At 42.2% G+C, this 23,215-nt stretch overlaps 1 protein-coding gene across 6 annotated transcripts in view; it reads left to right on the forward strand.

The window, feature by feature from the left end:
- Positions 1 to 23,215, forward strand: part of birc6 (baculoviral IAP repeat containing 6) — a 97,053-nt gene that overhangs the window by 26,710 nt on the left and 47,128 nt on the right. For 3 of the 6 annotated variants that reach the window (XM_062401490.1, XM_062401493.1, XM_062401492.1), the window contains exons 31-61: positions 143 to 279; positions 441 to 578; positions 1,136 to 1,263; positions 1,447 to 1,578; positions 1,888 to 2,103; positions 2,204 to 2,387; positions 2,700 to 2,903; positions 3,361 to 3,494; positions 4,300 to 4,453; positions 4,558 to 4,674; positions 4,747 to 4,907; positions 5,268 to 5,394; positions 5,540 to 5,650; positions 6,357 to 6,615; positions 6,734 to 7,305; positions 8,164 to 8,339; positions 8,449 to 8,545; positions 8,855 to 9,049; positions 9,168 to 9,368; positions 9,574 to 9,853; positions 9,940 to 10,196; positions 10,513 to 10,621; positions 10,878 to 11,114; positions 11,741 to 12,584; positions 12,832 to 12,975; positions 14,845 to 14,974; positions 16,043 to 16,174; positions 17,053 to 17,214; positions 17,353 to 17,526; positions 21,373 to 21,566; positions 22,525 to 22,858. In XM_062401490.1, the coding sequence (XP_062257474.1) occupies positions 143 to 279; positions 441 to 578; positions 1,136 to 1,263; positions 1,447 to 1,578; positions 1,888 to 2,103; positions 2,204 to 2,387; positions 2,700 to 2,903; positions 3,361 to 3,494; positions 4,300 to 4,453; positions 4,558 to 4,674; positions 4,747 to 4,907; positions 5,268 to 5,394; positions 5,540 to 5,650; positions 6,357 to 6,615; positions 6,734 to 7,305; positions 8,164 to 8,339; positions 8,449 to 8,545; positions 8,855 to 9,049; positions 9,168 to 9,368; positions 9,574 to 9,853; positions 9,940 to 10,196; positions 10,513 to 10,621; positions 10,878 to 11,114; positions 11,741 to 12,584; positions 12,832 to 12,975; positions 14,845 to 14,974; positions 16,043 to 16,174; positions 17,053 to 17,214; positions 17,353 to 17,526; positions 21,373 to 21,566; positions 22,525 to 22,858 (6,440 nt within the window). The remainder of the gene's footprint in view (positions 1 to 142; positions 280 to 440; positions 579 to 1,135; positions 1,264 to 1,446; positions 1,579 to 1,887; positions 2,104 to 2,203; positions 2,388 to 2,699; positions 2,904 to 3,360; positions 3,495 to 4,299; positions 4,454 to 4,557; positions 4,675 to 4,746; positions 4,908 to 5,267; positions 5,395 to 5,539; positions 5,651 to 6,356; positions 6,616 to 6,733; positions 7,306 to 8,163; positions 8,340 to 8,448; positions 8,546 to 8,854; positions 9,050 to 9,167; positions 9,369 to 9,573; positions 9,854 to 9,939; positions 10,197 to 10,512; positions 10,622 to 10,877; positions 11,115 to 11,740; positions 12,585 to 12,831; positions 12,976 to 14,844; positions 14,975 to 16,042; positions 16,175 to 17,052; positions 17,215 to 17,352; positions 17,527 to 21,372; positions 21,567 to 22,524; positions 22,859 to 23,215) is intronic. The other 3 variants (XM_062401494.1, XM_062401491.1, XM_062401495.1) reach the window with 3 other exon arrangements.

A 23,215-nucleotide genomic window follows, 5' to 3' on the forward strand; every position in this document is an offset into this window, starting at 1 on the left:
AGGCCACAAGCTGTTGTTTTTTGGAACCCCAACATCTCGGTCACAGTTGGGTTTCACCTTAAATGCAGAATTTACAATGTCAATGTGAAGCTTGATGCACATACAGCACTGACTGCAGTTTTTCCATCTCTCTCCATTTCAGGGTGTTCATGCTCTTGTCCTGCATTGGCCAAAGATCTCTGAGTAACAGCGGTGTGTTGGAGGGCCTCTTGAACCTCTTGGACAACCTGCTGTCTCCCCTGCAGCAGCCACAACTGGCAGCTATGCGGAGGACTGAAGGTAAGCAAACCCTCCCTGTGGTATGTCTGACACCTAAAGCTGGTAGACGTAACACCTTACAAGGACAGAGTCATATGTCTTTGTAGATGTGCACATTTACATTGATTCATGTGGCAAATTATTCACTGGACAAAGGAATTAAAAGTGTGTGTGTTTTCTAGGTGTTTTAGATATCCCGATGATCAGCTGGGTGGTGATGCTGGTTTCAAGACTGTTGGACTATGTAGCCAGTATAGAAGACGAGGCCTCGGGTGGAAAGAAGCAGCTTGGTGGAAAAGAGCGGGAGAGAACATTTACAGGTAAATGAATGAGTTTCTGAGGATTTTATTCCACTTCAAAAGATAGAGTTTATTTAATGTATCGAAAATATCAAAAGAATGGCTAATCACCTCTCAATCAAACCTACTAATTCTCCATATCTCACGACTTGTACATCTAAGCGGCTGTGCAATTGGCATCTGTATTTGCCCAAGAAAGTGCTATGCTTTGTGTGCTATGTAAATATCATATTTTATTTCACCATATCAGATTGACACATACGTACATATCTTCATCATGGCAACAGCATTCAAATAATGACTTACTGTTTTGGCAATGTGTCTTCAAACTAAAAGCACTATGTTTATTTTGTTGCTGCAATGCTATAGATCAGGCTGAATTATAGAGCTTTTATGCGTCTGAAAATAACAGAATTTTTGTGTGACCGTCTTCTCTTGACCACTGATCAATCATTTAACTTTAATATCTATTGAAAGACTTGGATGCAGTAAATTGCATATGATTTCAGTTCTTACTTTTCTGTGTAGTGTTTTCCAGTGTCTGTGAACTGATGTGTTGATGTTGGTCTGTCCTTCAGGTATTCAGTGGAGCTTCATCAATAACAGCCTCCAATCTCAGAACTCCAGCAGATCTGCTAAAAGCAGCAGCAGTCTTGACAGACTCTACTCCCGCAAGATCCGTAAGCAGCTTGTCCACCACAAGCAGGTAAATGTGTCTCATTCCAGCACCAGCACAGCATCACACTTTTAGTATAACAGCCATATACACGTGAGTAATGTGTTAAAATGTGTATAAAGGTGTGAAAAAAACCCCAAGACAATGTTTTCTTAGGGTTGTCTATGAAATGCTTTTGCTGTTCTTTTATTTATCATGCCCTTTTCATTGTAGCAGTTAAATCTATTGAAAGCAAAACAGAAAGCTTTGGTGGAGCAAATCGAAAAGGAGAAGATCCAGAGCAACAAAGGCTCCTCGTACAAACTGCTGGTGGAACAGGCCAAGCTCAAACAAGCTACATCTAAGGTGAGCAGCTCATCACACACTACTGCACAGAGCTCAGTCTGCGGTACCACCATGTTCTCAACTCAGGAATCACTTTGGGGCAGCCTATGTTTTACAGAGCATTGCTGCTATGCTCTGTGAAGTGCACGCAGTCTGTGTTTTAATTTTAAAATAGACATGCTAGAGGCTTTGCTCTGCTATGGTGGGATTTTACCAGTCAGGTATAAAGTTAAGAAATTATGAGAATCTTGATGCCGTTTTCCTGTGAAGTTCATCACTTGTCAATATATTATAGAAACAATGGATTCTTATCCTCCCTCCTTCTTGCAGCACTTTAAAGACCTGATACGTCTGCGGCGGACGGCTGAATGGCCCCGCTCCACATTGGACACAGAGTCCCAAACAGCCAAAGAAGCCCCAGAAGTTGAACCTCTGCCCTTCACACTGTCCCATGAACGCTGCATCTCTGTGGTTCAGAAGCTGGCCCTCTTCCTCCTCTCCATGGACTTCACCTGTCACGCTGACCTGCTGCTCTTTGTCTGCAAGGTAATCATCTGACACCGCTACATGGGTTTGTTAAATGCATGAATCTGAAAATACTGTAGATACCTATAATCATAAATAAATTATTTTCTTACCTGCTCAGGTGCTAGCTAGGATAGCAAACGCCACAAGACCCACAATCCACCTGTGTGAGGTTGTGTCTGAGCATCAGCTGGAGCGCCTGCTGCTCTTGCTTGTTGGGACAGATTTCAACCGGGGGGACATCTCCTGGGGGGGAGCATGGGCGCAGTATTCCCTCACGTGCATGCTTCAGGACATCCTGGCAGGTGTGTTAAGTTCAACATATTGATGGGAAAACGTTTGCACAATTAGAAAATATCACTGTATCTTGACCTAAAGCTTATATAGATAAAAAATCATTCATGATAATATGGCACATTGATGTCATCATAGCATCACTATCAAGTCAGAAAATGACGTCATAACGTAGTAATACATTAACTTGAGATTTAACATCTTTAGATACACACAAACACACTCAAATCACTTGAATGTAAAATTGGTCTTAGACTGTTGAACCCCATTCTTTACATATGCATTCAACAGAAAATTGTGTCTCACTTTTGTCGGTTCCTCAGGTGAGATGCTGTCTCCAGGATCTCTGGACATCATGGATGATGTGGGGGTGGGTGAGGAGGCTGGGGCTTCCTCCTCCTCGGTGGGGGTTGATTCAGATGACTCCCTGCCTCAGCCGGCACCCATCCCCCTGGTAGAGAGCATAGATGAGGCCCTGGTACCTGATATCATCGCAGGTACTAGCGCAACCTCCTCACTTTTCCAAAGTGCGTGGGTAGCCCTCTCCGTTCTCCACACTTCCCACAACACCACACAAGATGTTTATATGAAACAACACATTTTTTTATATTTTTGTGGTTAAATTTTTTCCATAGTTGCATGTTCTGCCTTTTGGAGTAACAGATCAAATTTGCAGGTTCAGAGGCATTTTATGAGTAATGTTATCTGTCTTTTGCATTATGTGTTTGTATCGTTAGCATTTAACTTGCAAATCCTGGATGCTTGCTTATAGTAGATTCTTTTCGCCACACAGAAACACAGTTATTACAGAAATATTTGATTGTTACTGTGTCATCTGCCTCCAGTACAGGAGTGTAAGAGCTGATTGCTTGATCGGCATTAAAATTGCCCAGTGAAGTGCAGGAGCTAAGAAATGCTTCCTTGCTTGTATATTTTTCTAGTGTGCTTGCTTGGCAATATTAAAGCTGTTTTCATTATCCAAAGGTGCTCCACCTCTGTCATCTTTGGAAAAAGATAAAGACATAGACTTTGACTTGCTACAAGACCTGATGGATGTTGATATTGATCCTTTAGATATTGATTTGGAAAAAGATCCACTCGCTGCCAAAGTGTTTAAGGTACGTGGACATTATAATTCTGGTTGTTCCTTGTCTTTGTCACTACCTTCTTAAATGTTTGGTATTACTGTATTGATGATCAATATGTCATGCATCGATATGATAGAGAATGAAACAAATTTATACTTCACAACATAGATGTATGTTCACAAGAAAAATTAACTTGTAGGGAAGCAAAGTATTTTTAAGATGAAGTTGATTTTTGAAGATAATGTTTTAATGCTATGAGATAATTTGATCAAAAACACAATCATCATATTGTTAGCATAGTTTTAATTTATTCATAATTTTTCTGATAAAGTTTATTCAATAACAACTATATATAATATTAATCATGGCAGACAATCTATAAATGTCAGCTTGTGTCTCAAATTAATGTAGACGTTGTCAGGTTATGGTAGTGTTTTGTGGAAACACATTCTGTGATGTGTTTTTATCTCAGACCTTGATTATTATTATGTAATGCTCAGGTGCAGTATACATTTGCAACCTTTGTTTGCAACAGAGATAAAGCACAAGCTCAAAACACCCAAAGAGCTTTACCTCTTGATAAACTATTTGCAAGTCGCTCAGTTTGATAGTAAAATCCTAATTTTCATAGAACATAAACTTGACAATTACTATCTTTTGAGGTGACAGTCTCCATTTTCTCCAGGCTCTTAATGAATGTATGTACTCATGAATTGTTGATTAGACTGATACACCTTTTACTTTCGGTTGGAGATATGAAAGCAAATGTAAAAAATGCTCTGCTTACAGTACCTGTACTCATCTTTCCATCACCTTCTCTCATGTCTCTTCTCAGCCTATAAGCAGCACCTGGTATGACTACTGGGGCGCTGATTATGGCACATATGGGTACAACCCTTACATTGGAGGTGTTGGTATCCCTGTGGCCAAACCTCCAGTGGCAGCTGAAAAGCCCGGCTCACAGAGTCTGTCAGTCTCTGTATCACAAGGTGAGCGATTGCTGAAGATGGACTATTTCTCTTGCCAGCCTTTACCTTATTAAGTTCATGTTTTAGTGTCTTTCTATCTAAGCTTGAACCTCTGTGTATTACAGCTCTGGATGCCCGCTTAGAAGTGGGCCTTGAGCAGCAGGCTGAACTGATGCTGAAAATGATGGCAACTCTACAGGCTGACTCCATTCTACAAGCGCTCACCTCAAGCTCATCGACAGGTAACACACCAAACCAAGCTTGGAAGTCTGTGTCTTTGTCATTGCTGTAAGTTTCTGCTGTCTGATTTTCAGTGAGCCAGACGTCCAATGGCACTGATGACTCCTTGCTGAGGGCTCTCCATGGAGGAGGCTCTCCTCCTGGGAGCTGCCTCATGGTCCAGTCCTCGTCCATTCCCATGCTGAGTGCCTGCTTTAACAAGCTCTTCTCCATGCTGCAGGTCCACCATGTACAGGTCAGGACCTGCCCTGTTTGGGCCCACTAAATGGAATTATAATAATGAAACATTTTGTTATAAACATTGATATGTGTTCATTGAAGGTGTTGAAAATCATATCATTGTGCCAAGGGGCTTTCATTTAGCTTTTTGGAACTTGTCAACCGTAAACACTTGTCAACTGTGTTGCAGAAAAACTGATTTAATTAGAAACTGCTTCATTCAGTTTTTACCTGTTTTAACAGATAGTGTCCTGAGTCATCACAACCAACTTTACACTGGAGTTTAGAGAATGAATGACTTTGACATCTATTAAGAATACCTTGTAAACCTAATTAACAAGTCAACAAACTTTTGAAACCTTTTCTTCTCCCTCAGTTGGAGTCACTGCTGCAGCTGTGGTTGACGCTCAGTCTAAACACCTGCTCGGCTAACAGTGACGAGTGCGGATCGGACATTTTTATGTTCAACGCAAGCCGAGTGCCCACCATCCCGCTCAACCAAGGTCAGGACTCACCCACACACTCTTTCCTCAAATACTGTACCTGTGATGTGGAGCTGTACAAGCTGAGTTTATTACATTGCCTCACATTGTATTCTCTTTCTCTCTCTGTCTCTCTCTCTGTGTCTGTCTATCTGTGTCTGTCCAGCATCTATCAGCAGTTTCCTAACCGTACTGGCGTGGTACCCCAACACCTCCTTGAGAACCTGGTGTCTGGTTCTGCACTCTCTCACTCTTATGACCAACATGTCCGCCTGCGGTCAGTACCAAACATCCACTGGTTTCCTTCTATATGCCTTCAACAAAGTTGTAGTGCTCAGTCAAGACAAATCTTCAGTTGTTCTCTCAAAGAGACTTTTCGTAAGTGTCAGAGCTTAGTTATTATATGTGATCAGTCGAGCGTCTGTGTCAGTAAATGTCAATTTGTCCTAACTCAGCCATTTAGGAGCTACATTTAGCCTTAACACAAATCAGGGATACAGCCGCTGAGTCACATTATTCATATTGAATTAGACTCTCCTATAATACAGCTCATGTTTTTCATTATTGAAATCTTTTGGGGATTTGAAAGCATCCTTGAATATTCCATCTAGTTGATGAGCAAAATGCCCCCTGCTCAAAAATTCATTACCACAGTAACTTTGACCAGACCAGAACAACTGTGATGGATTAATGTTAATGTCGAGACACATTAAATGTTTCTGCAAGGTGACTTCCAATGTGCAATAAATTAATTGGAAAAACAAATCCTTTATGAAAGATCAGAATTTAATCCACACACACTTTGTGCTTGCTGATAAAAATAGTCGGTAGTCAGAAGATGTAGGAGGTGAAAGTCAAAGGATCGGAATATGTTAATGTTTCTGGACAAGAAAGTATAACTTAGATAAATACATGGTATGTTTTTTATTTTGTATATCCCTGGTGTTTAGTGATTTGTATAAAACCTGTGTTTGTACTTCTAGCCTCCAGCAATGGGATGACTTCTCAGGAAAGCACAGCTCAGCAGATGGTGTCTGATCCCACCCTGGTCCATGTCCTGGTGCGCTTCCTGTCCGGCAGCAGCACCAACGGGACGAGCCAGCACACCTCTCAGGTGGGACCCACCGCCACCCAGGCCATGCATGAATTTTTAAGCCGCCTGCAGGTCCATCTGTCCTCCACCTGTCCGCAGATGTTCAGCGAATTCCTGCTCAAGCTCATGCACATCCTGTCTACTGAGAGGTAGGCTTTCATTTTTGGGGGAAATGTATCAATGCTGATGCTTCAATGTTATAAGCACATTCAGTCATTTTGACTAATAGTGGTCTTTGGGAACTAATGGATCATCTTAATCCCTCAGGGGTCCTTTCCAGTCAGGCCAGGGTCCGCTGGATGCCCAGGTGAAGCTTCTGGAGTTCACTTTAGAGCAGAACTTCGAGGTGGTGTCAGTGGCCACCATCTCCTCTGTCATTGAGTCGATCACATTCTTGGTTCATCACTACATCACCTGCTCTGATAAGGTGGTTTCCCGCAGTGGCTCAGACAGCTCTGTGGGTGCCCGTGCATGTTTTGGTGGCCTGTTTGCCAACATCATCCGCCCCGGAGATGCAAAGGCTGTCTGTGGAGAGACCAGCCGTGACCAGCTGATGTTCGACCTTCTCAAGCTGGTCAACGTGTTGGTGCAGCTGCCTCTGTCTGGAGACCGAGAGTTCAGTGGGCGGCTGCCGCCGGCATGCAGCGGAGCTGCTGATAGCAGCGTGTCAGATGAGGAGAAGGTCTGTGGCAGTAAAGAAAGTGTGGCTGGTGGATCCTCGTCCAGTCAGGGTCCTCCTGCCGGTGTGGCAGACCTGGTGCTAGCCAATCAGCAGATAATGAGCCAGATCTTGTCAGCGCTGGGCCAGTGCAACAGCAGTGCCATGGCCATGATCATAGGTAAGACAAACCCACAGAAATGAACTCCCTGACCCTCTCGGCCCTGTCATTTCTACCAAGTGTCTTAGCTTCTTTCAGCTCATTCTTTTTGTTTCATGGCCTGTTACTCTATAGTTCTTGTGCATTTAGGCCCTGAAGAGCCGGATGTCTTTCTCAGGAGTTTTTGGAGAAAAAAAACAGAGCTTAATAAAGGGAGCAAAACTCTGAATAAACTGTTTGCTAACACGTGCACCTAGGTTGTTTTATAAGGTTATAAGTAGCGATGCAAATTTCCTTTATCAGTAGTCAGACAAAATCAGTTTATTGATAAAGATTAATAAAGTATTTTCCATAATCATATGCAATATATGACATTTTAAAGGCTGTTCATGGAAATTGATTATTCCTTGACATCGTAATTAATAATGTGTCCGTATTTTGTTTGCAGCTGACTCAAGTGGCTAAAAGTGTTTGTTGAAGCTTCCACACATGTACAGGACTAATCGATAATTTTTGTTCCTGATTTCCCTGAATAGTAGCCACTTATAACATTTACGGGATAGTGATGAACACATTTCGGAGAGTCATAAGTTACACAGCAATACTGAGCATTAATCTCTGAGTGACCTGAATTGAGCAACTTATTGCTTATGAATTCAAAAAGGATGAATTTAGTTATTTCTACACACCCTGCTTTAATCTATGCATAACCTGCAGTACATTCAGTAGCAGGACTATGCAGGTGTTGTGGTCAGGTGATAAAAATGACAATTAAATGTTGATATTTGATGGAACCAGTGAACAGAAGAAAAAAATCTGACATCAGGAAGATAAAAGTTTTTGTTCTGATGGCAGCTGACTGTCCTCTCTGATCTCCAGGAGCCAGTGGTCTCCATCTGACCAAACATGAAAACTTCCATGGGGGTCTGGATGCAATCTCAGTGGGTGACGGCCTCTTCACTATCCTCACCACCCTCAGTAAGAGGGCCACCTCAGTCCAGGTCATGTTACAGCCCATCCTCACGTACATGGCCTGTGGCTACATGGGCAGACAGGTGAGCGTCAAACTGATTTGTTTGGGCTTTGATAATTTGATACTAAAATACTTTTGGAATAAATGCAACAAGTAGCCCAGTGCCTTAGCTGTGTACATGTGTTTTGCAGGGGTCTCTTTCCACATGTCAGCTGTCGGAGCCTCTTCTGTGGTTCATCCTCCGAGTGTTGGACACCAGCGAGGCTCTCAAGGCCTTCCATGATATGGGTATGTGAGTTTATAACATCTCATTGTGCTATTTAACTCAGCTTTACTTATCCCAACCTTTTAAATGGTATTACTATTGTTGGGGCTGTAATTATGCCAAGCCATGCCAAGAACAATATTTTTGCACTGCACTGCTTAGCAGAGTAGCGTTTACCTGATCCGTTAATGGAGATCTTATGCTAACTCTGTGATAGCATATTTCTTATTTTCTTCACAAACCAGTGAACCTTTAGTCCAAGCGTCGAAAGTTACTTAATTAATATGAAGACATTTTGAAAACTTGAGTTTTACTCTTGTTTCCCTAACCAGGTGGTGTGCAGTTGATCTGCAACAACATGGTGACCAGCACCCGGGCTATAGTGAACACAGCACGCAGCATGGTGTCCACCATCATGAAGTTCTTGGACTCTGGCCCTGGAAAGGCAGCGGATGGCAACCTCAAAGCCAGAGTGATGACTTCAGAGCCAGACAACGCAGAGGGACTTCACAACTTTGCCCCTTTAGGTAATTTTCAGTTACATGCAGCTCAGTCTGTTACATTTGCAGGGATGATATCTTTACAAAAATCAACCAAAGAAACTTGCACCAACTCTTTTCTAATTGTACATTTCTCGTGTCATAGGCACGATCTCATCCAGCAGCCCCACAGCGCAGCCAGCTGAGGTCCTCCTTCAGGCCACGCCGCCGCACCGCCGGGCCCGCTCAGCAGCCTGGTCCTACATTTTCTTGCCAGAGGAGGCATGGTGTGACCTCACCATTCACCTTCCTGCTGCTGTACTGCTGAAGGAGCTCCACATCCAGCCACACCTCGCTTCTCTAGCCAGTGAGTGACGACTGACATACACTAGCAGTTAACATTTTTGCTACTTCACCATTCCTCCTGTTTTTACTGAAATTTCCGCAACTTCCATTTCATAATCTTAAATGGCACCATTGCGATTGTACTGTATCTTTTGAAAAGTGTATTTTCACCTCACCTGGATGAAAACTCATATGTCATTCTTTGTGTAATTGTCTTCACCAAACAGCCTGCCCCTCCTCAGTCTCGGTGGAGATCAGCGCTGACGGGGTCAACATGTTGCCCCTCTCGACACCAGTCGTCACCAGCGGCCTGACGTACATAAAGATACAGCTGGTGAAGGCGGAGGTTGCCTCTGCCGTTTGCCTGAGGCTGCACCGGCCTCGGGATGCCAACACTCTGGGTCTGTCTCAGATTAAACTCTTGGGCCTGACAGCATTTGGTAACACTTCCTCTGCAACTGTCAACAACCCCTTCCTTCCTTCTGAGGACCAGGTCTCCAAAACAAGGTACAATGACCTAATCCTGGTTTGAGATTATATCCATGTGGGCGAGGTGTGGGTATTATTCTAACCTTTCCCCTTTTCCTGTACAGCATTGGATGGCTGCGTCTGCTCCACCACTGCCTGACGCATGTCAATGACCTAGAGGCCATGATGGCCAGTGCTGCAGCACCCACAGCTAACCTGCTGCAGACTTGCGCAGCACTACTCATGTCACCGTACTGTGGCATGCACTCACCCAACATCGAGGCCGTCCTAGTCAAGATCGGCCTGCAGTCGACGCGCATCGGACTCAAACTCATTGACATTCTGCTGAGGAACTGTGCTGCCTCTGGCACAGACCCAGGCAGTAAGTCACACACAGTTTTAATCCACAGTACCTTAAAAACAGTCACAAATCTTAAACTATTTGAATAAATGTGTTTAGTTTAGGTTGATAGCGTTTGAAAGACTTGATGATTTGGCCCAAATTTGCTCACCATGATTATGCCTTCATTGAGTGTTCTTTTCATAAAATTGTAGATACCCCACCCCAAACCCAAGGAAAATACCATAGCAAAAATCTGCAGATCAATGTTGAAAAATTATTTAAAATTTGTGGGTTACAAAATTGTTATCTATCATAAACTCCATCTTTATTTTAGTCTTTGCTCCTCTCTTTGTAGATTTGAACAGTCCTCTGCTGTTTGGACGACTAAACGGTCTCTCCTCAGACTCCACCATCGATATTCTGTACCAGCTAGGCACCACACAGGACCCAGGAACCAAAGACAGGTACATCGACTTTTTGTTTTTTATACTTTGACTCAAATGTCCTCAATTTCCCTCAATGCGAAGAATAAGCAATGAGAAACTGTTTTCTGTCAAGGTTATATTCCAGACAGAATTATAGTCTGACAGTAAAAAGTGTCCTTTCTCTGTGACATATTTTATGGTCATGTGTTGGTAATGTTCTAAAGTAAAAAAATACAAAAACGTATCCCTGTTATGAGTTATTTATCCAAGCTTGCTCTGGATCTAAACCCCCCAGGATCCATGCTCTCCTTGAGTGGGTTCATGACTCTTCACGGATGGCAGCCCACAAGATGAGCGGCCCCATGGGATACACTGGGGCCGGCGCTGGCTCTTCCTCTGTTTCTTTGAGAGAGTACGGCCTCCTCATGCCTTCACCCTCTCACCTCCACTGTGTGGCAGCCATCCTGTGGCACAGCTACGAGCTGCCTGTTGACTATGACCTACCTGCACTGCTCAACAGAGAGCTTTTTGAGTAAGTATATACATACACGTGCATATTATATATTTAGAGAGAGTATAACATTTTTTATTTAGTCTGTATACATGAAATCAGAATCTGAGCTGTTACACATTCACCACATTTTTCCTGTTCACTAGAAATAAATTTTCCTATAAATGTCTTTGGCGATAAGCCCAGCCGTTACTGAGGACGGATTGAATGACTTTGTGAAATGTACTGTAGGGCAAATAGTAAGGCCTGCCTATAATTCTAAGCATGTTTCAAGGTTAGACTTTAATATAAATTTTGTGTTAATTTTAATTTGTTTGGAGTTTTTATTAGTTAATATTACAGCTTGAGTATGTGAACACAGAGGTTAAAAATGTGAATTACCAGTCCTTCAGTAATTTTTTTGGGAGAAAGAAGTAAATATTGTGCTTTGGTAAAATCTTAATCCCACAAATTCTATTCAAATCCCACTCATGACTTGCAGTGAATTAGTATTAAACAAATTGGAGGATGTTTAAATCTCGCATTCGTACTTATTAACATGTATTGATGTGGATAGAGTTTATCAACTTTGATGATGCAGCCCTTAAAAGGTGAATTTCATAACTTCCTGTTTGTTTATTGATTCAATTTATTGCCCTTCCCTCCAGGCTGCTGTATAATTGGTCCATGTCGTTACCATGCAACATTGTGTTGAAAAAGGCAGTGGACAGCCTGCTATGCTCCATGTGTCACATACACCCCAGCTACTTCTCTTTGCTCATGTCCTGGATGGGGGTCGTCTCAGTGTCCAATGCCAGCCACTCTCAAGCCCAGCACTGCCGTCTCTCCATGACCGACGACGGCAAAAAGCAGCATGACGCCAACACCAATGCCTCAGGACTTACTGATGATTCCAAGCACGCAGGATGCCCCACGAATCTGTCCGAGTCCCAGTTAACCACACTGGCAGCTGCCTCCCAGTCTCCAGGAGCCATAGAGCAACTGCTGGACTCAGGCTTACCCTCGCTGCTGGTTCGCAGCCTGGCCGAGTTCTGTGTCGGCCTCCTGGCTAATGCTGACCTCCCTTTGCCTGCTGCTCAGGCCGAGCGAAGAGACCAGCACAACTACCACTCATCCTCACACAGTCGGCCACCTCTGGCTCCAGAGCTGGTCGCGCCGGTGCTGCGCTTCCTCATAGAAGTAGGCAACAGTCACGCCATGAAAGACTGGTTAGGTGGTCCTGAAGTCAACCCTCTGTGGACGGCGCTGCTTTTCCTGCTGTGCCATTCCAGTGCCAGTGCTGGTGCCAATGCGAGTTGTCAGTCTCTGCGCTCAGGGTCTGCAGCAGCTCCACCTCCGCCTCAGGTTTCAGGGTCACGCTACTCTCTGGCATCTTCTGGGCAAGCTGGAGGGCTCACCACCCAGCAGAGGACAGCTCTTGAGAATGCCACTGTGGCCTTCTTTCTCCAGTGTATCTCCTGCCACCCGAACAACCAGCGGCTCATGGCAAAGGTGTGCTCCTTCATGCCATCACTCGCTTTATTTAAGACACTAGAAATTGAGATTTGATATTTGAGATATATGTTTGCTGACTTATTTATAACTCAACGCTGCTATAGACTATAGCTATAATAATTACTGTTAGTCTTGTATTAATATTTGTGGGCTATTATTTGAATCATTTAGATTTAAATACATTTTTTCATGGAGATGTATTCATCAGTCTCAGTAATAATTTGAAGACTGTTTTCGGCTTCAGGTTCTCTGTGAGCTCTTCCAGTCTGCACCCCAGCGAGGCAACTTGCCGATCTCTCGAAACATCTCAGGCTTCATTCGACGGCTTTTCCTGCAGCTCATGCTTGAGGATGAGAAGGTCACAGTCTTCCTACAGTCTCCCTGTCCGGTTGGTTCATTTTCTCTCTTCTTCTCCTTCTCAGATTAGAAAGAAATGCCAGTTGGACTCCCAATAATAAATCTATTTTCTTTTCATTTGCACATAGCTACAGGGATTGTGTGTTGGATTTGAATGATACAAAATTAGAGAAATTATAACTCAATACTGTGCTGGAGATCCTTCTGTTTAGACACATGTAACATCAGAGCTAGTACTGCTGCTCTGCTAACTTGGTGCTCCTGATTTGCATTCTGTTTAAACATGGTGTTAGTTTTGTGTTCTTTATTGTTGGGAACCCATTTATAAAGACTGCAAAAATGTATTATTTTATTTGATGCTCAAATTACAGACTGTCGGTCTGTCGCTTTTCATAATGTTTCTATGCATCTTCAGATATCCGCTATATCACTCTGTGTCCTCATAAAAGTGAGGAGATGTTGGCTATAATGACCAATGCAATCCCAAAGCCATCATTAAAAAACAGTTCCTCTTCTCTCTAATCCCCACACCTTTTGAACGGTTTCATCATGGCATGATGCCCTGAAAATAGTGTTATTTATTTAGACGGGGTATCGGATATAACATAAACATCTTAGTGCTTAGTGTTCCATTTACTAGGGGAAACAGTGTAAAATGTGTAAACGGTGTGTTGTTTTTACTACAAACTACTTGATGAAAATTTGAGGAGATGTGATATAATACGGGATAATACATTTTTCCAAATACATAACATCCAGATGGGAAAATTAGTTTATATGATATCATACATTCTGGGCTTTTTCACATAACTTGCATGAAAAGGAGTGCCTAAGAATACGGAAAAGACAGTTAGTGTAGTACTAAGTGTAAATGACTGATAGCATTCACCTGTGACCACAAGGGGACACTGCAGCAGTATGAAGAAGGGGCTTCCTTCCCTAAACAGTGTTCCAGTCAGACTGAAATGGCCATGATATTTTATATAGATTTTTACTCTACTGAGTGTATTAACTCTGTGACCAGCTCCTCTTACAGCATCACCTTGAAGTCAGAATTCTAACAAGTGCACAAGAAAATACAAATCTGATCAAACATTTTAGTTTCTCTAGATATGATAGTCAGTCTCAGGGTTAGTTGGTTGGTCCAGCGCTCTGTCCAGTGCTCTGTCCAGTGCTCTGTCCAGTGCTCTGTCCACCACTGAAGTCCAAACTGGAATATCTGTTATTGGACTAAGGCATGTATTGTCCTTCCTTTGAACCCCTGAGTTTTCAGACATTTGTAGTTCTCTTTACATCTAGTTCCTTCATCAGGTGAAGATTTCCATTTCTCCAGTACTCTGACCTCTTACCTGCAAATATTATTCCCATCAACAGCCTGAACTTGGTTGGTGGATAGTGTGGCTTGTATCTTACCATGTAAGGGTTTGAAGGCTGGTGGGTGGGGGGCAGATTCGGTGGGATAACATGTCACAATTCATTTGCAGCCTTCACTGTAACCAAAGAAAGAAATCAATGATTGGAAACTAGATAGGTGTTTGACTCTTATGTCATCTTTTTTGGGGCGTTCTCTACTGCAATGGTTTTAATTGCAGGCACATGGTTAACATTATACCTGCTGAATAAAATAATAAAATTGTGTTCTTTGCAAACACAGGCACATACATGCTGAAATCCCAAGATCCACAGCTATTCCCGGGGAAAGGTTTTAGATTTTTTCAGTGAATTTCAGAGATTAACCAATATTCAATATTCAAAAACAATAGAAAGGTCCATATCTGATGAGAAAAGGACCTACATTGACCATATATTTCAATGGTTTTACCTTCCGCACACAAAGTTCCTGGAGCTCAGCTAATAATTATGTTTAAGAAATAATTTGTTCTGTATCTTCTGTTCTTAGTTATACAAAGGACGCATCAACGCAACAAGCCACTTGATCCAGCATCCCATGTATGGCGCAGGCCACAAGTACCGCACCCTCCATCTGCCCATCTCCACCACGCTGGCTGAAGTCCTGGACCGGGTGTCTGGTAAGTTTAAGTGAGGAGGGCATGTTGCATATGTGTGTCAAATCACACTCTGACTGCGGGAGACACGCATACTCAAAGACAAAGCAAAATGAGGTATAATCCGAACAGTGGATTTGGGGAATAATGTACAATGAGCCAGACTTCAAAACGAAAACCGGATCAAAAGGAACATCTCTTGTGTATATTCACATGTCTGTCTAGTAATACAAATACAGTCTTTAATTGTTATAAGAACACATTCGTAAGATCATTATTGTTGGGCTGTCATTTTAGTTAAAATACATTATATAACCAACACACATTATATTTTCTTTTGGCTATTAATTTGAGAGTTGTCTCTCTCTCCTTGTATCTGATTTGTTGTTATCCAACTAAGTTCTAATGCCCAAGAAAAGCTACTAATCATCATGGTTAGACATATTCTTGTGTGGTACAATAATGTATGCTTTACGTGCAAACTGGAACTGCTCATAGCAAATGCAGTCAATCACTTTACAAAGTAGATGAACTGAGATCTGAGATGAAACGCATAAACAAAAACTGGGCTATGAGCTTAGCTATCTGGAGAAGTAGCACCATCAGCCGCTCATATTAATTAAGTAGTCACATAATACATTTAGTTGACATTGGTGCTACTTTTGTAAGGAAAGCTGTAAGCTACAGTGTTACTTGTAAGTGTGTAATTGCCTATTTGACCTTTAACAGTTGATAGAAGGCCTGATACATTACCGCTTCATTTGTATGTGGGGGGAGCGGGGTTATGGCTATTAGTATAACTCCTGTTGTGGGGACCTAAATCTGTTCACATTGTCACGTGGAGGCTTGTCTTCTAAATAGGGACAAGAAGAAAGTCCCTTCGATGCAAATCATTGAATTTTGAAAATGTGTGTGCATGTTTGTGTGTGTGAGACAGATGCAACATCTACTGCTGATGTCTTTATGTAGATTTATGTAGATCTGATCTTGCAGATTCTAATAGAAAATCTCTACTCTTTTCAACTCTCAAAGTTTTGTTTTTTCAAGGAAAAACGAGTCATCTGTCTCATTCTGTCTTCATGATACACACAGACACACCCAGCATTACAGCCAAGCTGATCAACGAGCAGAAGGAGGACAAGGAGAAAAAGAACCATGAGGAGAGGGAGAAGATGAAAGCAGACAGCGGCTTCCAAGACAACTACAGTGTTGTTGTGGCCTCAGGTACTTGGTTCCGTTCCTAACCCTAACCCCCCATTGATCATTCATTAGCTAATTAGCTCACCCCAGCTGGTTACCATATCTTGTCCAATCTGTACACAGCTATCAAAGGAAAAGGGAAGTTGAGTAGATTGTTTACCCACAAATATCCCACAAAAGTGTTTTTTGTAAAGTCCTCAGGGGCTGACACCATTTGAAGTGAGTGGTGATTTTCAAAAGAAACATAGCAACTTCAAAGCAAGGTCTAACGCCAACATGTACTAAGGCTGCAAATAAAAAGTAATTGCAATAATAAATGGCAGATGCTGTGACAGTTGCATTTTGACAAAAGAAGCAGAAATCAAAGCGTCCACGTATTTGCTTTTAACAATGAGATTGTGTCTCAAGATGTCAGAGGAAAGGAAGCAACAGAAAACAGAGGAACTCTACTGATTTATAAATATATAAAAATCCTATATCTGGGGTTCTTTTGCATCGATTTTGATGTTGACCTGAACCAAACCCAAGTCAAATCTTCAGGCTTTGGTCAGATTGGTTGTGATTTTGTTCCTCCACAACTCCTTCTCTTAAAGAGTGCCAAAATTGCACCTGCACAAAGCTCTGTTCTGCATTATGACTGTTTGAACTGTTAGCAACAATGGAGAAAGCAGTGTCCATAGATTTGCAACACCCTGTGCTGACAATCATACAATGTAATATTTTTCATTTGATGATATGAATAAATCTGATTGATAGATATGTCATACTGGCACACTTTATCAGCTGTTGGTAGCTTCCAAGATCAATATTTGGATCAAATCAAAAATGAACCTTGAGTTCTGTTGGCAAGAACAAAATTAGCAGAATCTGGATGTGTCCTTAATGACTGTCTCTGCTATCAGGCTTAAAGTCCCAGTCCAAACGGGCTCTGTCAACCCCTCCCCGACCTCCATCAAGGCGGGGACGTGTGATGAGCGACAAGTTGACTGCTTCATCTGGTGTGGACCCCTCAGCCAAAACCATTAGTGTGCCTGTCTTCCACCTCTACCACAAGCTGCTTCCAGGTACTAAATGTGCAGATGCAAAGTTAACATGCTCACTCAGGTCTGGCAGCAGGGGTTTGGGTTTTGTTCTGTGTTAAACACTGAAATTCAGCAGCCATAGCTCTTGTACGAAGTGGATTTTTGTATTTACCCTATCAGGTCAGCCCCTTCCTCCTGAGATGACCCTGGCCCAGCTACTGACGCTCCTGTATGACCGTAAGCAGCCACAGGGATACCAGTCCATCAATTTGACAGTCAAACTGGGCTCCAAGGTCATCTCTGACCCTGGCCTTTCCAAGACGGACTCCTTCAAGAGGCTACGCACTGAAAAAGGTAAAAAAACAACAACTTCACATTTCTTTTCAGCTGATCTATGTTGATCTATTAATGAGTTTGAAATTTAACTAAATATTGACCTAAAGTGTGAACATTGATGTAAATTATCAACATTAAATAACTGTCATCCTCGGCACAACAAAGGGGGTTTCTGCTTTAATTGTCTACATACCTTGGAGCTGCCGTCTTTTGTGTACCTTTCATTCAGCTGCACATCACTGCATCCTTGTTCTCTGGGAAATCACTAGATTTAACCCTCAAACGTCTGACAACTCATTTTCTGGAGCTACTTCCCAGGATAAGACCTATTTCTTCGGGAAACACTGGGGTCTCTCTCTTCCATATTCCTTCATCTATTATTCCATAACTTCTCCTGATGTTTTAGTTTTTTGCTGCGGCATTGTTTCAGTAGTTCAGTGACTATTTTGACAGCCTTAATAAATATTCCCATAACTAACCCTTAATCGATCGATGGACCTGTTAAGAACCATAAACAGACTTACTCCAACACAAAACCATTTGACCGGAAGAGAAGGAAGGACACTTTGCTAGACCTTTTTGTCATTGGAAATCATGTGGATATATAGTATTTTGAAAGTGCAGGTGCATCCTTAATAGTTTGTGCTGCTTTAAAAATCCATTCCAGTGGCTATAACTCTCATCCTATGTCGGGATTTAATGGAGGTGTCCTCAGTTTACATCCCCTCTGCCTTTTCTTGGTCTGCTCTGTTAAAAACAGACTTTGAAGTCTAAATGCTCTTGGAATGGGTTTGAGCACAAACTGTTCAATCACCGTTCCTCTCCTGTTTACCTTTACCTTTTAATTTACTGTCCCAACAACCGTCAAAAGTGAGCCAGCGACCACAAAGTCCCTTGAATTTATAATGTTGCTTTTTTTCAATTAAAAAGATTCTCTAATGGACCATTTGGTAGACAAGTTTCATTGTGGGTACTGAAGGTAGACTGTTTTGGAATGCAAAAGCAACTGTGTTCTAGCAGTGTAGTGCTTTGTTGGTTGAGTACTCAAATAAAGTGTTAGCCATGCTGTACAGGTTATGTTTGAGCAGAGCATATTTTCATATTTAGCTCTTTTTCTCTGCAGGAACTTAATAAATAGTGACCTTGGGCATTCCACAACTGAGAACTACTAATTGTGAACCGTCCCTCATTTCCTCTCTCTGTGTCTCTCTCTGTGTCTCTCTCTGTGTCTCTCTCTGCGTCTCTCTTTGTCACTCACTCACTCACTCACACACAGACACAACAGTGTGATCAGACGCATGTGTAAACTCAGTCTGGGTAAAAACAACAATCATTGTCAATCTTAGTCAATGTATTGAGAGCAGGAGGAGATGGTGTTTGGCCCAGTGAAGTTGGTGCAGTGCAAGGCTCAAATGATAGACACAGAGAGGAGCAGTTAATTACTTACAGATCTGCTAAAAGCTGTATAGAAAAATGTCTTTTCATGGTCAAAACATGCTAGAAAAGAAATTGACACTATAGGTGGACTTAGTGGAGTTGTGCATCCCGGACTTGTAGGCACGCTGGCCAGGCTGTGCACCTTCTCCCGGCTGTGGAGCAGTCCGTGGTTCCTGCGTCAGTAGCAATTAAACAACCTCTTGCATATTGCATGTTTTTCTCATACCTTGCAGCCCTAATGAATATATATATGTGTGTGTGTGTGTATACGTATGAGCCAGCCCAGGTGCCATTCCTCTGAAAGAGATGACTGCTGTCTTCATGCGCAACATTCAACTAAACTACCATTCCCTTACAAATGGCCCCAAAAACCTCTCCTTCCCTGAGACCCCTTTTATTGCTGATACACGAAATAAGGCTGTGACCCCAGATTGCGATGATGACAAATTTCCTTTGGATTCACAACTGAGCCTTCCAGCAGGTGGAAATGAACTGTTATGAGGTTTAAAAGTATTTTAGCAGAGTGAAATAGATTTATTTTTAAGTAAGATCAAGGTTAAGTGGAGCTGCATAAAGTCTGATAAATGTCACCTGAGTAAAAACCCTGCATTGTAGGAAATGTAGGCACTATGGGCGGCTGTGGCTGAGGGGTAGAGTTGTAGTCCTTCAACATGAAGGTCGGCAGTTGGATCCCCAGTCTGACCCATCTGCATGCCGAAGTGTCCTTGGGCAAGATGCTGAACCCCGAATGGCCCCTCATAGAATAAAAAACTGCTGTGAATAGATGCACTGTATGAATGTGTGTGTGAATGTAAAACTGTACTGTAAAGCGCTTTGAGTGGTCGTCAAGACTAGAAAAGCACTATATAAATACAAAACCATTTACCAATCACTATTGATTATAATCCCTTTTTCTTAAACTGTTCCTCCTGTGTCCAATAATTGCATTGCTAAAATGATGGGCTACCGTTTTAAAGTTTTTAGTCAAACAACAATAATTGTCAAACAAAAGCACTCACATATTCGCCTCCATAGTTTTTCTTGGATTTGAGCCCATCATATGGTCGACGTTTCATTAGTTGTCTGGAAAGCTGCCAATTGACACTCCTGTCCTCGCCTGCTTGAAAACAGGAGCATTCTCTACTCCTGTTTTGTAAGTTCAGACACCGTAATCTCTGTTAAAAGCCTTTTGTTAACCAGACCAGCATCTGTTAAATTCATCCCCAGAGAATGTGCGGTGGAGAGTGAGCAGAGAGCAATAAATCATCCACTTAATTTTCTCCTCTGTAAGAAATGATGAGTGGCTTTTTGGTAAATGACCTATCAATGATAATGATAAAACAGCAAGGCCATACCTTCATAATAATAAGGTGGTGGGTTAGTGCTGGTGGACGAGGGGTGTGACCCTTCATTACATCGTCTGACTTTGTCTTCCTTGCCATATCTTTTTTGTAAACAAGGGCATCAGTCCATTTTTCATCATCACATTTCATCTGAGGGTTGCATAGCTACAACTGTTAACCTGAAGCTCTATTATTGAGTGCCAGTGATGAAGACACAATGTGGATATTGGAAGCTGTTATCTTCGTCCCGGCTCTCCTTTCTCCTTGTCTTGCTTTGTGTTTGCCTATTTAAACAATGGCAGAGAGAGATATATGTAAATCTTTAGTGATAAACCCCATAGTTTAATATTGAAGAGTGAATGAAAGTGCCTGAAAGAATCTGAAGCCTGTTAAAGTGCCAATTTGTAGATTTTTTTTCTGTGGTTATTAAAGTAGAAAAATAAATGCATAAAATAACTGAAATAGAATATAAGAAGACTCTAAAACATTGTCCTTTATAAATAACAGAAGAGGTCTGCATCCATCACATTTCAGACAGGAAAGGCCAGTAGCTAATCCAATAATAACCTCTATACAAATTTTGCCTTAAAAAACATGGCTGGCTGGCTTCATAACAACATAATACTTTACTGTTTACTAAACTGAACTGGAAGTGGCAGCTGTATGTTCATACCTCAGAGCATATTAACACTCTGGTTCAGATCAGTCAAGAATGCACTTCTGTTCCTGGAACACAGATATTCTCCTTGAAGCATTAATTTGAGATTTCTGTTGAAAAAAAAAACAATCCTAGTTTATTCAATCATATTTGGCAATTCAGTTTAATGACAATATCAACATCCAAGTCTTGTTCAGAGTCTCTTTGTGAACAAATCAGCAGTCAAATATCCCAATATACAAGCTGTATGAGATTTACTTTACTACACTAAGCCAATGAGTAATAAAAAAACAAAAAAAAAAACAGTGCTGTTTTCTCAGATTTGAGATTCTCCTTATGGTAGATGTAGGTGATCAATATACAATGCTTCTGGATGCCAGACAGTGCATGAACATATAACAGGTCCTCTTTTTGCTCTCCTTGCAGTGGACCACTATGACAACAGCTGTCCTGAGGACGAACCAATGTTGGCCAGTGAAGAATGTCTGGATGCCGCCACTGATGAGTCCCTGTTGGAGACCAACCCCATCCAGTCACCACTGCAGGTCTTTGCAGGCATGGGTGGCCTAGCCCTCATCGCAGAGAGATTACCTATGCTCTACCCTGATGTCATTCAACAGGTGAGACTCACAGCCAAGAAGCGCTCAACTCTTTATCTAACGCATTTCAATGTACTCTCACAGCATTTTATTTGGAACACCATTCTAATACAACAAAGGTTGTACTGTACTAACAACCTGTCACTATGGAGGTCGCCGATTTTCACTGAACTCACTGTCATGCTCCTAAACCAGTTTGAGACTTTCACTTTGTGACATGGAACATTTTCCTGCAAGAAGTAGCCATTAGAAGATGGTAAACTGTGACCATGAAGTCATGAACATGCACACCAACAATAGTGAGATAGACGGTGACATTCAGACCACGATTGATTGGTATTAAAGTCACAGTGTGAGTCAAGAACAGCATCTGCACTCTTCACACATAGCAGGTTGCTGAGGTTTGGTTAAACCTATGATGAAATAATAAGCGGCTACTAAGCTCATGCCAACACATCTTTTTTTTTAATAAAGGTTCAAACTTTAGCCATTGATAAAAACGGTGTGGTACGGTTGAAAGCTGTAGAAAAAATAGTAAGTGGAACTTAACGTTGACCCAAATATTGACCTTATGAACTTATTCTTTTTTTTTGGCGGTTGAACTATCCCTTTAAGTTGGGATTGTTTTGTCAGACTCATTCCAAGGTCAAGAATGACCTTGCGTCACTTTGATATTTATGCTAGAATGGCTCTGTCGCCTGCAAAAAGGCTCCCCTTGATTTAATAAGGATGAAATTGTGCTTTTGCTTTGATCTGGAATATGTTTGTCGTTGTCTGTCTTTATTAGCTGGGGAAGTGAAAAAGTCATTGAAATAGTACATTTTGCAGTATGTAAAGAATCCAGTCTCTTCTCTGCACATCTTGAAACTGCAGATTTCTTGCTCTCTTACAGCAAACACACCTGTCTGCATTGTCTCATATCCACACCTCTTAATCATCGCTTAAGTGACCCTCCGTTCTACCGGGTTGTCATTCTCAGGTCAGTGCCCCAGTGGTGCCCTCAGCCACACAGGAGAAGCCCAAGGACAGCGACCAGTTTGAGTGGGTAACCATTGAGCAGTCGGGAGAGCTGGTGTATGAGGCGCCGGAGGCCATCGCCACCGAACCACCTCCTATCAACAAGCAGCAGTCCCAATCGTCCTCGTCGTCCTCATCCTCTGTGCAGACCATGTCACCCATCCCAGCCCACTCGCTGGCGGCCTTTGGCCTGTTCCTGCGCCTGCCGGGGTATGCAGAAGTGCTGCTGAAGGAGAGAAAGCACGCCCAGTGTCTTCTGCGTCTAGTGCTCGGAGTCACCGATGATGGAGAGGGCAGTAAGTCACCAACAGTTTTACATCCGATGTTGTTTTACAGCATGCTTCTAATATTAATGTCTCTGAACATTTTAAAACAGTTCTCCATCTGAGTTTGTTTAACATCTCCTCTAAATGAGAAGCTTTGTTGAATGATGTCAGAAAGCGACAAATGCTGCTTTCAGACATGCACTGAGATCCGGGGATACTCTGCGGGAGGGGGGGGGGGGTGATAACGCTTCTAACAACACACACAAAAAAAAAAAAAACATCTACCCTGGAAAAGGTGGTGCCATACACATAAACGGAAGAAGCACATGAAGGTGTCAAGATAGACTTAACACTTTACATCCTGTCGCTGCCTGCTGCACCACCTCC

The sequence above is a fragment of the Platichthys flesus genome, chromosome 12, assembly GCF_949316205.1.
Source record: "Platichthys flesus chromosome 12, fPlaFle2.1, whole genome shotgun sequence".
NCBI classification, from domain to species: domain Eukaryota; kingdom Metazoa; phylum Chordata; class Actinopteri; order Pleuronectiformes; family Pleuronectidae; genus Platichthys; species Platichthys flesus.